Consider the following 14728-nt stretch of genomic DNA (forward strand, 5'->3'; position numbering starts at 1 on the left):
GGCAAAAAACGTCATAGTATAGTATGGCATAAAAATGGCAAAAAACTTCATAGTATAGTAAGGCATGAAACGTCATAGTATAGTATGGTATAAAATGTCAAAAAAACGTCATAGTATAGTATGGCATAAAAATGTCAAAAAACGTCATAGTATAGTATGGCATAAAAATGTCAAAAAACGTCATAGTATAGTATGGCATAAAAATGGCAAAAAACTTTCATAGTATAGTAAGGCATGAAATGTCATAGAATAATAAGGTATAAAATGTCAAAAAAACGTCATACTAAAGTAAGGCATAAAAATGTCCAAAAATGTCATAGTATAGTAAGGCATAAAACGTCATAGTATAGTATGGCATAAAAATGTCAAAAAACGTCATAGTATAGTATGGCATAAAAATGGCAAAAAACGTCATAGTATAGTATGGCATAAAAATGGCAAAAAACTTCATAGTATAGTAAGGCATGAAACGTCATAGTATAGTATGGCATAAAAATGGCAAAAAACTTCATAGTATAGTATGGCATAAAAATGGCAAAAAACTTCATAGTATAGTAAGGCATGAAACGTCATAGTAAAGGAAGGTATAAAATGTCAAAAAAACGTCATAGTATAGTATGGCATAAAAATGTCAAAAAACGTCATAGTATAGTATGGCATAAAAATGTCAAAAAACGTCATAGTATAGTATGGCATAAAAATGGCAAAAAACTTCATAGTATAGTAAGGCATGAAATGTCATAGTATAATAAGGTATAAAATGTCAAAAAAACGTCATACTAAAGTAAGGCATAAAAATGTCCAAAAATGTCATAGTATAGTAAGGCATAAAACGTCATAGTATAGTATGGCATAAAAATGTCAAAAAAATATAGCATTGAAAGGCATAAAAATGTCCAAAAATGTCATAGTATAGTAAGGCATAAAACGTCATAGTATAGTATGGCATAAAAATGGCAAAAAACTTCATAGTATAGTATGGCATAAAAATGGCAAAAAACTTCATAGTATAGTAAGGCATGAAACGTCATAGTAAAGGAAGGTATAAAATGTCAAAAAAACGTCATAGTATAGTATGGCATAAAAATGTCAAAAAACGTCATAGTATAGTATGGCATAAAAATGTCAAAAAACGTCATAGTATAGTATGGCATAAAAATGGCAAAAAACTTCATAGTATAGTAAGGCATGAAATGTCATAGTATAATAAGGTATAAAATGTCAAAAAAACGTCATACTAAAGTAAGGCATAAAAATGTCCAAAAATGTCATAGTATAGTAAGGCATAAAACGTCATAGTATAGTATGGCATAAAAATGTCAAAAAAATATAGCATTGAAAGGCATAAAATTGTCCAAAAATGTCATAGTATAGTAAGGCATAAAACGTCATAGTATAGTATGGCATAAAAATGGCAAAAAACATGATTGTATAGTATTGCATAAAAATGTCAAAAAACGTCATAGTATAGTATGGCATAAAAATGGCAAAAAACTTCATAGTATAGTATGGCATAAAAATGGCAAAAAACTTCATAGTATAGTAAGGCATGAAACGTCATAGTATAGTATGGCATAAAAATGGCAAAAAACGTCATAGTATAGTATGGCATAAAAATGGCAAAAAACTTCATAGTATAGTAAGGCATGAAATGTCATAGTATAGTAAGGTATAAAATGTCAAAAAACGTCATACTAAAGTAAGGCATAAAAATGTCCAAAAATGTCATAGTATAGTAAGGCATAAAACGTCATAGTATAGTATGGCATAAAAATGTCAAAAGACGTCATAGTATAGTATGGCATAAAAATGGCAAAAAACCTCATAGTATAGTAAGGCATGAAATGTCATAGAATAATAAGGTATAAAATGTCAAAAAAAACGTCATACTAAAGTAAGGCATAAAAATGTCCAAAAATGTCATAGTATAGTAAGGCATAAAACGTCATATTATAGTATGGCATAAAAATGTAAAAAAACGTCATAGTATAGTATGGCATAAAAATGTCAAAAAAAGTCATAGTATAGTAAGACTTAAAAATGTCAAAAAACGTCATAGTATAGTAAGGCATGAAACGTCATATTATAGTAAGGCATTAAACATCATAGTACAGTATGGCATAAAAATGTCAAAAAAATATAGTATTGAAAGGCATAAAATGTCAAAAAATGTCATAGTATAGTAAGGCATGAAACGTCATCGTATAGTAAGGCATAGAAATGGCAAAAAAACGTCATAGTTTAGTATAGCATAAAAATGTCAAAAAACGTCATAGTATAGTAATGCATAAAAATGTCAAAAAACGTCATAGTATAGTATGGCATAAAAATTGTCCAAAAATGTCATAGTATAATAAAGTCATATTATAGTAAGCCATTGGAGTCACCAATATAATTAACTCGCATGTAATACCAGTACATGCTAAGTGCACACAGAGATTCGTCACGACCTGGATTCGAACCCCCAAACTTCTGATAGCAGGGTAACAGCTCTAACCACTACCCCACCTTTCTACCTATTAGGATTTAAGTTATATAGTATAGTAAGGCAGAAAAATGTCAGAAAACATCATAGTATAGTATGGAATAAAAACATCAAAAAACGTCATCGTATAGTAAGGCATAAAATTTTCCAAAAATGTCATCGTATAGTAAGGCATTAAACATCATAGTACAGTATGGCATAAAAATGTCATAGTATAGTAAGGCATAAAATGTCAAAAAATTTCATAGTATAATAAGGCATAATAATGTCATATTATTGTAAGGCATTGGAGTCACCAATATAATTTGCTTGCGTGTATGTGGAATATCAGGAAAACATGCAAACTCCACACAGAAAGTCGTCAGGACTTGGATTAAAACTGGGAACGATTTGGAATCGAACCTCGAACTTTCTACCAGCAAGGTAACAGCTCTAACCACTGTACTACCTTTCCACCTTTTTAAGAAGATCGTATGTTGACTCATAGTATAGTAAGACATAAAAATGTCAGAAAACATCATAGTATAGTATGGCATAAAAATGGCAAAAAACTTCATAGTATAGTAAGGCATGAAACGTCATAGTATAGTAAGGTATAAAATGTCAAAAAACGTCATAGTATAGTATGGCATAAAAATGTCTAAAAACGTCATAGTAAAGCAAGGCATAAAACGTCATAGTATAGTATGGCATAAAAATGTCAAAAAACGTCATAGTATAGTAAGGCATAAAAATGGCAAAAAACGTCATAGTATAGTGTGGCATAAAAATGGCAAAAAAACGTCATAGTATAGTAAGGCATGAAACGTCATAGTATAGTAAGGTATAAGAATGGCAAAAAAACGTCATAGTATAGTATGGCATAAAAATGGCAAAAAAACGTCATAGTATAGTATGGCATAAAAATGGCAAAAAACGTCATAGTATAGTATGGCATAAAAATGGCATGAAACGTCATAGTATAGTAAGGTATAAAATGTCAAAAAATCTTCATAATAAAGTAAGGCATAAAAATGTCCAAAAATGTCATAGTATAGTAAGGCATAAAACGTCATAGTATAGTATGGCATAAAAATGACAAAAAACCTCATAGTATAGTAAGGCATAAAAATGTCAAAAAACGTCATAGTATAGTATGGCATAAAAATGTCAAAAAACGTCATAGTATAGTAAGACTTAAAAATGTCAAAAAACTTCATAGTATAGTAAGGCATGAAACGTCATATTATAGTAAGGCATAAAACATCATAGTACAGTATGGCATAAAAATGTCAAAAAAATATAGTATTGAAAGGCGTAAAATGTCAAAAAATGTCATAGTATAGTAAGGCATGAAACGTCATAGTATAGTATGGCATAAAAATGGCAAAAAACGTCATAGTATAGTATGGCATAAAAATGGCAAAAAACGTCATAGTATAGTAAGGCATGAAACGTCATAGTATAGTAAGGTATAAAATGTCAAAAAAACGTCATACTAAAGTAAGGCATAAAAATGTCCAAAAATGTCATAGTATAGTATGGCATAAAAATGTCAAAAAACGTTATAGTATAGTATGGCATAAAAATGTCAAAAAAACGTCATAGTATAGTAAGGCATGAAACGTCATAGTATAGTAAGGTATAAAAATTGCAAAAAACATGATAGTATAGTATGGCATAAAAATGACAAAAAACCTCATAGTATAGTATGGCATGAAACGTCATATTATAGTAAGGCATGAAACGTCATAGTATAGTAAAGCATAAAAATGTCAAAAAACGTCATAGTATAGTAAGGCATAAAAATGGCAAAAAACGTCATAGTATAATAAGGCATAATAATGTCATAGTATAGTATGGAATAAAAACATCAAAAAACATCATTGTATAATAAGGCATAAAAATGTAAAAAAAAAACTTCATAGCATAGTAAGGCATAAAAACGTCATAGTATAGTAAGGCATGAAACGTCATAGTATAGTAAGGCATAAAAATGGCAAAAAAAACGTCATAGTACTGTAAGGCATAAAAATGGCAAATAACGTGATAGTATAGTAAGGTATAAAAATGGCAAAAAACGTCATAGTATAGTATGGCATAAAAATTGTCCAAAAATGTCATAGTATAATAATGTCATATTATAGTAAGCCATTGGAGTCACCAATATAACTAACTCGCATGTAATACCAGTACATGCTAAGTGCACACAGAGATTCGTCACGACATGGATTCGAACCCCCAAGCATAAAAATTGCATAAAAATGTAGAAAACCGTCATCCTATAGTAAGCGATCAAAATATTAGAGATCAAACCCATACTTTATATACCACCATTTTATGTTTAGTGTCACCTTGCTAGTTAACGCTAGCCAACATGTTTTAATAAGATCAGTTGACATTTTCCTAGTGACGTTAGGTGCAACTGTGATCTTCTCACCTGAAGAGTCTTCAGATAGCCCCCGCCCTTTCAGCCAATCAAATGCTAACATGCCTAAATTGGTTGTCTTGGAGACGTAGCCTCTTGGAGGGCACATTGGAATGATCTCATATGACTTCACTACAAACATAGTGTGAACGAGTTCACTCAAATATTGGTATGGACAATTCTGTCTTCTCAATATATTGGTAGGGATATGTCCCTACTGTCCATATGCAAACCTACGCCCTTGTGTGGAGGCTTAGTTAGTTGAGTTGAAAAAGCAGTAATGTCCTTGAAAGAATTGCTCCATTAAAGGACAAAGAGATATTCCTTCATCGTGTATTTATTGGAAACTTTATTCTTCAAACATGTTCATAAAGTTTGATGCTTTAGTTTATCCAGCTGAGCAGCTGTGCACAGACTAAACTATTCTGTTGTGCTACTTTATCATTTCATTAAAATGTATTTCCTGGAATTGCACCAATTGAACACTATCGTTATTCTACCTTTAATTAGTGTCATGTGCAGGAATTGAATTATACATAAAACCTGCAAAAAATTTACAAATTCTGTTTCAGTTTCAGTTTATTTTCAGCTACATTTACTTCCAGTCTGTTAAACGTTGCCCTTGTACTTGTTGTCCGACTTCACCAGAAGAGGGCGACACATACCAGGTCATGGTAATGGTGAGGTTCAACATTGTCAGTGGCTCAGTTCCTTTGCCAGTTCTTCTGATATCAAATCTGTGTAGTTCAGGGTCAAAAAGTCAAGCATGCAACATAAAAGTATTCAATCACAACAGCTTTTACAAAACGTCTTTTATTATCATCTCAGGAATACAGTTGACTGCTGTGCACAGCACATACGTACAAAAATAAAAGGAAAACCATTTGTAATATAGTATTTTACTTACTCGTCATCATATTTTTCAGAAACAAATGATTGGAGAAGTCTGTTGTTTCAAACTAATTTACAATCATTTCAATAATCGGAACTAAGGCAGAAGGTGAGGTATATGTTAAAAAAGAGGAGGGGGACTCAGAGGAAGCACTCTCCCCTCAGTGCAGGAATAGAAAACTGAGAGAGAAACACAAAGGCTGCTGGCACACAGGGACACATACACACAAGTCTGATCCCAGATCCTCCCACAGACCTCCAGCTCCCTGTGAACCAACACATTTTAAAACCAGCTGAACAGGTATGATAAGCACAATGGCAAAATCCAGACACTGGATCCTTAATCAAAGGGGGTAACACATACCTAGTCCATTCAGAACTCTCTATGCATAATGGGGAATTAAGGAAGTAAGGGTTAATGTTGAAAGATTATATTTTTCTTAACCATTCATTAGCTTCTCTCAGTTACTGCTATATCATACAACCTTTTCTGCCTCGAAATAACATCATGCAAAAGTTGTAGAACTTGTAACAGGGTAATATTTTGTTTAGACTTTCGGTTCTCAAGCTCTGAAAATCTAACACCAAGCTAAGTTGCTTTAGGTGTAAACAATATCAAGTTCATTTCCCACAATATCAACTTATCACATGTCTCATACAGCTTGAGGAGCCAGTGTAACTTTGCAGTTCCCATCATTCTACCACTCAAAACATTGCTTGTTGTGCTGACAGTGTCCTCTGAAACATACCATAATAAATCAAAAATAAACATACAGTAATTGACACAATGTTGTCATTAAAAACAAGTGCTTTTGATCTTGCATGTCATCTTGTTTTGTTGAAAGCATAGCAAGGGAAAACAGCATATTCCCCCTGCTCAGTAAATTGCACTCCATTGCAAAAATAAATAAATAAAATAGAACAAAATAAAATAAAATAAAATTGCACCTTTTGTTTATTTTGACAAATTAGCCAAAATACCTCTCCAACCAACTCCTCACTGCCATGAGATCAGCCCAGAAAAAAGCTACAAATGATCATTTTACGATCATAGTGATGTGATAAAGGCTGATTAGTCAAAATGAGTAATAGGATGCTCAAGGCAAAATCCCCTAAACACAATTATGGTGTCAATATTCAAAAACATTAAACAAGACATCCTTGTAGTGTCAAGTTGCTCTCTTGGATCACAGTATTCAGTCTGACAGACAGCCTGGTAACTCAAGTGTCCCTTTCCTGGAAGCATTTGATTCATTTTACGTGGCCTTTTGCTACATTCACCGCCAGCTTAAACCACACTCAATGCTTTCTTTTGACACGCATCTCTCAGTAGCCTCTGTGTTACTTTTTCCCATCACTCTCGTCTTCATCCTCTCCTGTGAGGAGAGTACAGTACATCAGCTTGTGCAGTCAGACAATGCCCTGTTATTCATGACTCAAGGTAAATTGATCTGATACCATCTCTACAGTCGCTTTGGCAGAAACAGAACATGACAGGAGCGCGCTCAGTCGGACACACACACACACACACATACACACATACATACATACTGCACATCTGTCTCTGCCACTAGACAGAAGCTGGAGCTTAAAGGGCATGTAAACCATTGCTCACAGACATTTTGTCAGTGCGTTACAGTAATGTTAGAGAGGGCATGAGGTAAAACATGATAAGATATATCTGTAAGAGCCTCACTACTGTCTTTAAATGTTATTTCACCAAGCTGGCCTGACTGGTAGTTTGCCGCTTACAGAATATTGCAGGTCAAGTACCGAAATTCAAAATCATCAAAAGTCGAGATCAGTTGCAACTCATTTCAGCATTAAAAAGATTCTGACAACTATTCTTGTCTTGATCAAGAAACAGACTCACAGGTGCAGAGCTCCATAAATATAATTAGGTAAAAGTCATTGAGATGGACCAGAAAACACGCCTACATCAGTAACACAGAAGACAGAAAGCCTACATCTCCGACCTTGGTACAAAAGCAGCTCAGTTGAATAGGACAAGAATCCCAAGACCCTGCGCTGACTGTCCAAACTGACCTCAACAGACGAGGGGCCCAGCAGTGCTTATGCTCAGGTGTTTCACCCCGCATTATCCACATCCTTGCCAAGTTAGACAAACAACCAGAGCCACATACAGAAGTGCCATCATTGCTATCTTCAACTTTGCCGGCTCTTTGTCCTCCTCTCTTTCCCCCACGTCACACTCTACAGTAGCTGAAAGAGAAGCGCCAGCAGTTGTTGAATTCAAGTATGGTATGCTGCATACACAAAGCCTGAATGAACATCTTAATATAACCCTTTGGTTCGGTGGTTTTTGCAACACTGCTCGTATTTCCTTTTTCACAAGAAGCCATACTGTGACTCAGTTACCAATCTGAATCTAAACAGCTCTGGGATCAATTATCACAATCCACATTATCTAAATGTCAGACAGACCAAGCTAACCTGAAGTATTGTTCACAAATCTCAGGATCATGAAATCATATTCGCAGTTAACTTACTAATCGATGACATCCATTGTAACTTCATTCATTTCTGCATAAGCAGGTTATTGTTAGTGCCAAATGTCATATCGTCAAACCAGTGAAAGTCAAAAAGCTCCTGTCATCACTTTTGTGATAAAGTCAACATTTTCAAAAACAAATTAAATAAATAAGTGTGAACCATCAACAATAAAATATCTACAGATCAGAAGCACCAACTCAATTTGAACAGGGGGAAAACGCAACACAAAGCAGACAGAACTGGAGGACATTTTGCTTCATAGTGTCAGGTCTATGATATTCTGCTACACAGATGCCCCCTTGAGCACCCACAACCAAAGACAAAAAAAAAAACCCTCTCAAATTAAGCAGCTCTCAAACTGAGCAATTCCACATACATACTAAAAATAAAAGCATGCCCACACATTCAGTACACACTCACACACTCACTCTGGCCTGATGATCCAGCTACAAAATTTGTGAAAGTAAAACCTGGGATTGTCAAAGCTCCCTTGGACATGATGGGGGGGGGGGGTTGAGTGCCGACTCTAAATCTAGCTTTCCATATTAACAAGAGGCTCCACTGGGTCCTGTGCAGCATAGAGTCTCAATTACTTAATTGATCTAATTATGGAAAGAAAATAAAGTGGAGAAACCTCTGGCCCTCTAGGAATTGGGCCGGTGGTGTCTGAGGGAGTGATGACTTGCGTTTCATTCCTATTTCTGACTTGAGCACCACGTTTCTCGCATGCAAGGGTAAGGGGGCTGCAAGTCGGAATTCAAGGCACCGCCACCTCATGACAAAGCAAGAAAAAACCACCACCATATTTGCAAGTGCTCTAGTTGCCCTGACAGTGACAGACACAATCGAACATAACGAATGGTAAATGTCCAAGTTCTTGATGGATGACAAAAAAAATGTTTTCAAGGAAACAAACTCTGTAGAAATTTCATGCACACATTTCTCTTTTTCTTCTTCCTCTTCTTCTCAGGATATGGTGCTTTGAGGTAATAACGTATCCGTTTCATTTCCAAAGGGATGAACCGTCATCCACTGACAGGGCAAGGACTCAGCCAATTCCAGCAAGCACCCATAAAAACTGAGGGGACAAATGACGCCTCTCCATCCCCGTCATATCACAAAATGATGAAAATCATAAAAGCAGCAAAGAATGGCATTTCCATAATTTTCTAATACAAAGTAAGCTACCCAAATATACATATAAAGTTTGAATAAATACTATCAGATATAGTTGTATTTCTTTCTTTTACAGTCCATGTCGTCTTTTGTGTTTGTACGTACGTATACGGTATCTATGTTACCTGGGAAATAATCCACGTGTGCAAATAAGTTTGTTATTGCCAGTTTTTGCTCATCATATTCGGGGTAGGAAGTGCGTTACAGTCATAGCAGTGGTGGCCTTGTTGCCCCTCTTCACGCGGCCATGCTTGCTGAGTGCTATGTAGGAGCCTCTGTAAACCAGAGACTCATAGGCGTTGTAGTTGTTTGGGAGCAAGCTCTCCTTGAACTTGCACTCGTCATGGAAGACTGTCTGGAGAGGACAAAGACAGACAGTGTGCAGTTTATTGAACGGCTCATAAAAGAGACAGTTTGTAGTTTGAAGCTTTGATGACAAAACATTAAAAAGCTCTTTAAAAAGATTCTGAGCCATGCACAAAAATATAAAGATAAATATAGATTAGACACAGCAGTGGGAACGACAAATAAACATTTTGACAATGTAGAGTTCTTTGTTCAATCACCCAGCAGCACTGACTGCTCTGAAATATCAAAATACATCAACTGTTCTCCTTGGAAAAATAGGTATTAATGTGATCATACACAATAAGACAAATCATCTATTAAAACAGCTGATATTTAGAAAACAATTAATTTTTATGAAGTGATGGTCTATTCACAGGAAAAAATACAAGCAATGCTGAATTTAAAAGCAGTTTAGGAAATATGCTTGTTTGCTTTCTTGCCAAGAGTTGGATTAGAGGATTGATACCAGTCTCAGAGCTATCACTAAACATGAAGCCACACAGGCAGACAGTTAGCTCTGGTTAAGCATAACAACAAGAAGCAGCTAGCCTGGCTGTTTTCATAGGTAGATAAATCTGGCTACCTGGCACCTCCAAAGCTCACTAATTAACACGTTATTGTTTGTTTGATTAATCAACAGTCCAAGTAACAACAAAACCTGATTAAACAAACTAGATATATCGTGTTAGTTTGTGAGTTTTGGAAGTACTGGGTTGAACAGAGCCAGGCTAGCTCTTTCCCCCTGGTTCCTGTCTATATTGCTAAGCTAAGCTAATTGCTTCTTGGACCCTGCTTCATATTTAGCAGACACATATGGAGATGGTATCGAACTTCTCATCTACCTCATATCTGCAAGAAAGAACATAAGTATATTTCAGAAATGTCACACTATAATTTTAAATGACCCATTTTTAAAAGTATAATAAATAAATATAAGTTTTATACAATTAGCAGTGAAATCACAGTAAGCTTTAATAAAGTTCTAAATTAAACTGTCAGGGAGACTTGAGTTACAACAGTAACAGTGGTAACTATTTTCCTCATAAAGTACCTTTATATAAGAATAAGCTCTAAATATCTGCCACTGTAAAGAACAACCGCTCTGCTATGTTGAGCTGACAGTGCATGACTCATACAGTGCACAGCAGCAAATACTGTCCGTCAGAGAGCATGTGGCCTAATTCAATCTCTTATCAGATCATCAGCCTGCTCACAAGCTAACGCTTCATCACTCATGACCAGATAACCGACGCACATTCTGTCTGTCAAACATGTTGGCCACAGCGAGCAAACCAGCACCCACGTGTCCGCAAGGCTCTACTGAACACGTTTCCTCCCCCTACCAGCAGGAACATTTATATATTAAGATCTGTCATTACTCTGGAAGAAAACTAATCCCATCGTCTAAAGGTTATCTCCAGTAATTCTAAAAAAAAAAAACACCTTTTTTCTGTGATGAGGATGACAAATTCAAGTTCATGTGTGCTAATTGTCACTTCAACCAAAAACAATTCCAGCTGAAACACTGGTTCTTTGTTATCAAACAATAAAACATAAAAACATCAAGATAATAAAATTTGGGTGCATAATAAAACTTGATTGTAACAAAATATCTGAATTTGAATTTGATGAAGTTCACCTGTGGAAAAAAACTATGTATTAAGTATGTACAGCCGTATTCAAGGTGTCAATTTACATCACATGTGGACAGGTGACTGGGCTTTATATGTTCACATGTATTAACTGAGGCTGAGAATTGACTTTGGGTCTGTTTCCTATTTAATTTATTGTCACGTAAACCTGACGTAAAAATTTAGCTTACTCTTGAAAACTGCCAGCAGCAAGGGACTACAATGAAGGCCTCTGGGAGCTTAAATTCACACAACAATAAACACCATTTATAAAAATACGCTGGTATTTTGTGGAACACTAAAATTTTATTTTATAAGTTTTAGCCCATTATTACTGCTCTGAGGAATTTTCAGTTTTTAAGAGGGTGATTGTCTGTATTTCAGTCATTTACAACATAATAAAACAACAAATAACTGTCCAAAAAAGACAATTCTTTAACAATGGTGAGGAATACTTAATCAATACATTCAGTCTTGTGTAGCTGTTGCTCTTAGACCTTGTATAAAATCCTTTATCTGAGATCCACATCAGTTTTATTAGGCTATAAAGACAGTCTCCCATCAGGTTAGAAACAGAGAGTTTCCATCTTTTCCAGCCTGGGATCAACAAAATTACTGCTATACTGATGAAACTCAGTTGTTCTATAAGAAAGTTGCAGGATAGGCACAGGGTACGAAAAATCCAGGAGGTGCTCTGCAAATTTAAGTGAGCACAAGTGCCGTTTGGTGAGGAGGCGGGACAACCAAAAAGCTGTGAGGAATGCTGACCAGGAAACTTAGAGACTGATGTTATTCTGTCAAACATATAAATGTTTAAGAAATGTATCTACTTTCTTCATGAAATTCACTAAGATTCAAACTGTCACACCTGAAGTTTCTGGTGGTTAAAGTCTGGGAGGCTGCTGGTGCTGCTGATGCGTGTGATGTGCACTGCACTGCGAAATAAGCGCTTTGCCATTAAAATCGATTTCCAACTCTGCTGACAGATTTCTTTGCGTCAGGGGGTTTTCCCTGCTCCTCACACACATGACCGCACTACAGGCGTGTGGACTGAGCCCTGCATCTGTTAACCTCATCATTATTTACCCATCGGCCACCAGGCCAAGCACACTTGCTTTAAATAGAGCTTTATAAATTCCTGATGAAATTAAAATATATGGATTTCGCAACACACATAATGGCAGATAGAGCAGGAGTCGAATCCCAAAATATGACAGGCAAATAAAAATAAATAGATTAAAACGCTGATCAAGCTGCAACGCTGTCCCATTTTTTTCAGGATCCCGTTAACTAATATTGCTGGACAATAAATGAAATACTGTGCATACCTACCGTTCCGTATAACCTTCCACGGCTGTTCATTGCGACAAACAACTCACTCTTCACCCCGTATAGGCTCACCACTCCTCTCTCCACCGTGGAGATTTCTATTAGACCTGATTGGGACAAAGAAGAGGCCCATCACATTAGAGTCAAAATAATCATGAAATACCACCCGATGATCCCGGCTGATTCACTCCTATACCATGATGACTGTAGCATTGTGCTCTCTCTGCGTCTATGGGTGTAACCTTGCAGATTGCTGCGCAGCATGCCGAGCCTTTGTTCTGCATCTTTCACCCCATCTTACATTGGCATCCAGGCGCGTGTCAATTAAGCGCATTCTGGTTATTGCAATAATTGCAGTAATTGCATTGACGTGCACGGCCATTGGTCTCTGGACCGCCCTCACAGGGCTGCGTAAAAATAAGTTGTGTCTAAAAGCGTCCATACATTCATGTCATGGTTGAGCTTGGGGAAGAGGGGGAGGAAGGGGGGGTGTTCAGTACTGATGGATACTTGTTTTAATAGATTTGTCTTTGCCGTGGAGGAAATTCAATGCTCCCTATGAGCATTGATGACATATGATCATGCAAATTAATAGAGGGGATAGACTAGCCTGCTCATCACAGATCCATGCTTATTGACTCTGCCTCTCTTTTATGTCTATTGCATTACATTGGTGGAGGTAAAACTCACTGTACTGGTTTTCATTATGTACACCGTTTATCCTGCCGTCGGGGAGGATCTGAAGGTGAAACCCGATGCCCACGTTGCAGTAGAGCCTCCGCACTCTTTTGATGCCCAGCAGATAGTCACTCTCCCAGTTCAGCTCCGGTTTCTCCCCGGAGATCCCCAGCACAGAGCGGGAGAAGAGGGTCTCCCATCGTTTCTCCAGTAAAGTTGCATTTGTCCTGCTGCTCGGTAAAGGGTACGCTGACACGATCCCCAGCAGAAAGCCCAGGAGAACCAACGCGGTCAGCGTCCAGTGCGGCGTGCCGGCCTCGCAGGACATACTGACGAGGAACCTTTGCGCAACGGCCATCCGGTTTACCTTCGGACCACGTGGTCGAAATTAATGACCCTAAAAATACCGCTCTTCTTGTTTTGCTTCCTTCGGCATGCTGGCTGAGGGTTATTTTTGGAGCGCAGATCAGGGCTTTGGGCATGAAACGCAAGCCCCGGTGCAGAGGAGGAGAGGAGACGGGAGAGTGCGCGGCAGAGCTGGAGGTGATGGTGATGGTGATGTTGGTGGTGGTGATTACCATGTTTTGCAGCTCCTCCGCGCCTCTCTCTCTCTCACACACTCTCTCTTTCTCTCTCTCTTCCCCCTCTCTGTCTCCCTCTCGGTAAGAGTTCAGAATAAATCCTTTACCACTCACCAAAAACCCTGTTTCAACCTTGCCAGGGATATCGCATCCCTAGATGACATCATGCTGACTTCACCGCTGGGATAATACACGGGTAGAGAGGGTGCTGACAGCAGGAAAAATACCAAGTCTGTGGAGAGTTGAGGGGAATGGCCCACTGTCACTGCTGGGGTGGAAGGGGAGAAAGCTTATTGGTGGCGTACAGCGGCCGTGGGACCCGATGGGGCACTCGGGCTGCTCCCAAATTGGGTCGGTGGTCATATGTCTGTCAGGCCGCTTCCTTATTTAGAAGGAAGGTGTAAAAACAGGCCCACTTGTCACCGGAGACAAGTGGGCCGCCGTTCTGCTGCGCAGTTCAAGAACTTTCCCTCGCAAATCTGTGTTTTTCTGGCCCTAAAATCACATATCAGCTGGACCCAGGAGCCAGCGCGGCGTCCTCCGCCCCTCAGCCGCAAAGATCAGGGTTCAAGACTTCATTGTCGGCCAACTTCCGCCCTGCTGACGTGTCCTTGAGCAAGACACCGAGTCCCCCTGAACTGCACTGCGCGGCTGGGTAACGGAGGCCCTGAGTGGCATTTTAAAAAAG

The 14728-nt window shown here is 37.6% G+C and overlaps 1 protein-coding gene across 1 annotated transcript; it reads right to left on the bottom strand.

Annotated features, from left to right (window-relative positions):
• Nucleotides 1-5687: 5687 nt before the first annotated feature.
• On the bottom strand, nt 5688-14719 carry LOC130176074 (fibroblast growth factor 6-like). Its single transcript, XM_056386933.1, has 3 exons — nt 13472-14719; nt 12785-12888; nt 5688-9828 (listed from the first exon to the last, which is right to left on the bottom strand). The coding sequence occupies exons 1-3, from the start codon at nt 13815-13817 to the stop codon at nt 9652-9654; spliced, it is 627 nt and encodes a 208-aa protein (XP_056242908.1). The 5' UTR covers nt 13818-14719; the 3' UTR covers nt 5688-9651.
• Between the last annotated feature and the right edge of the window lie 9 nt (nt 14720-14728).

Source organism: Seriola aureovittata, chromosome 10, assembly GCF_021018895.1.
Source record: "Seriola aureovittata isolate HTS-2021-v1 ecotype China chromosome 10, ASM2101889v1, whole genome shotgun sequence".
NCBI lineage: Eukaryota > Metazoa > Chordata > Actinopteri > Carangiformes > Carangidae > Seriola > Seriola aureovittata.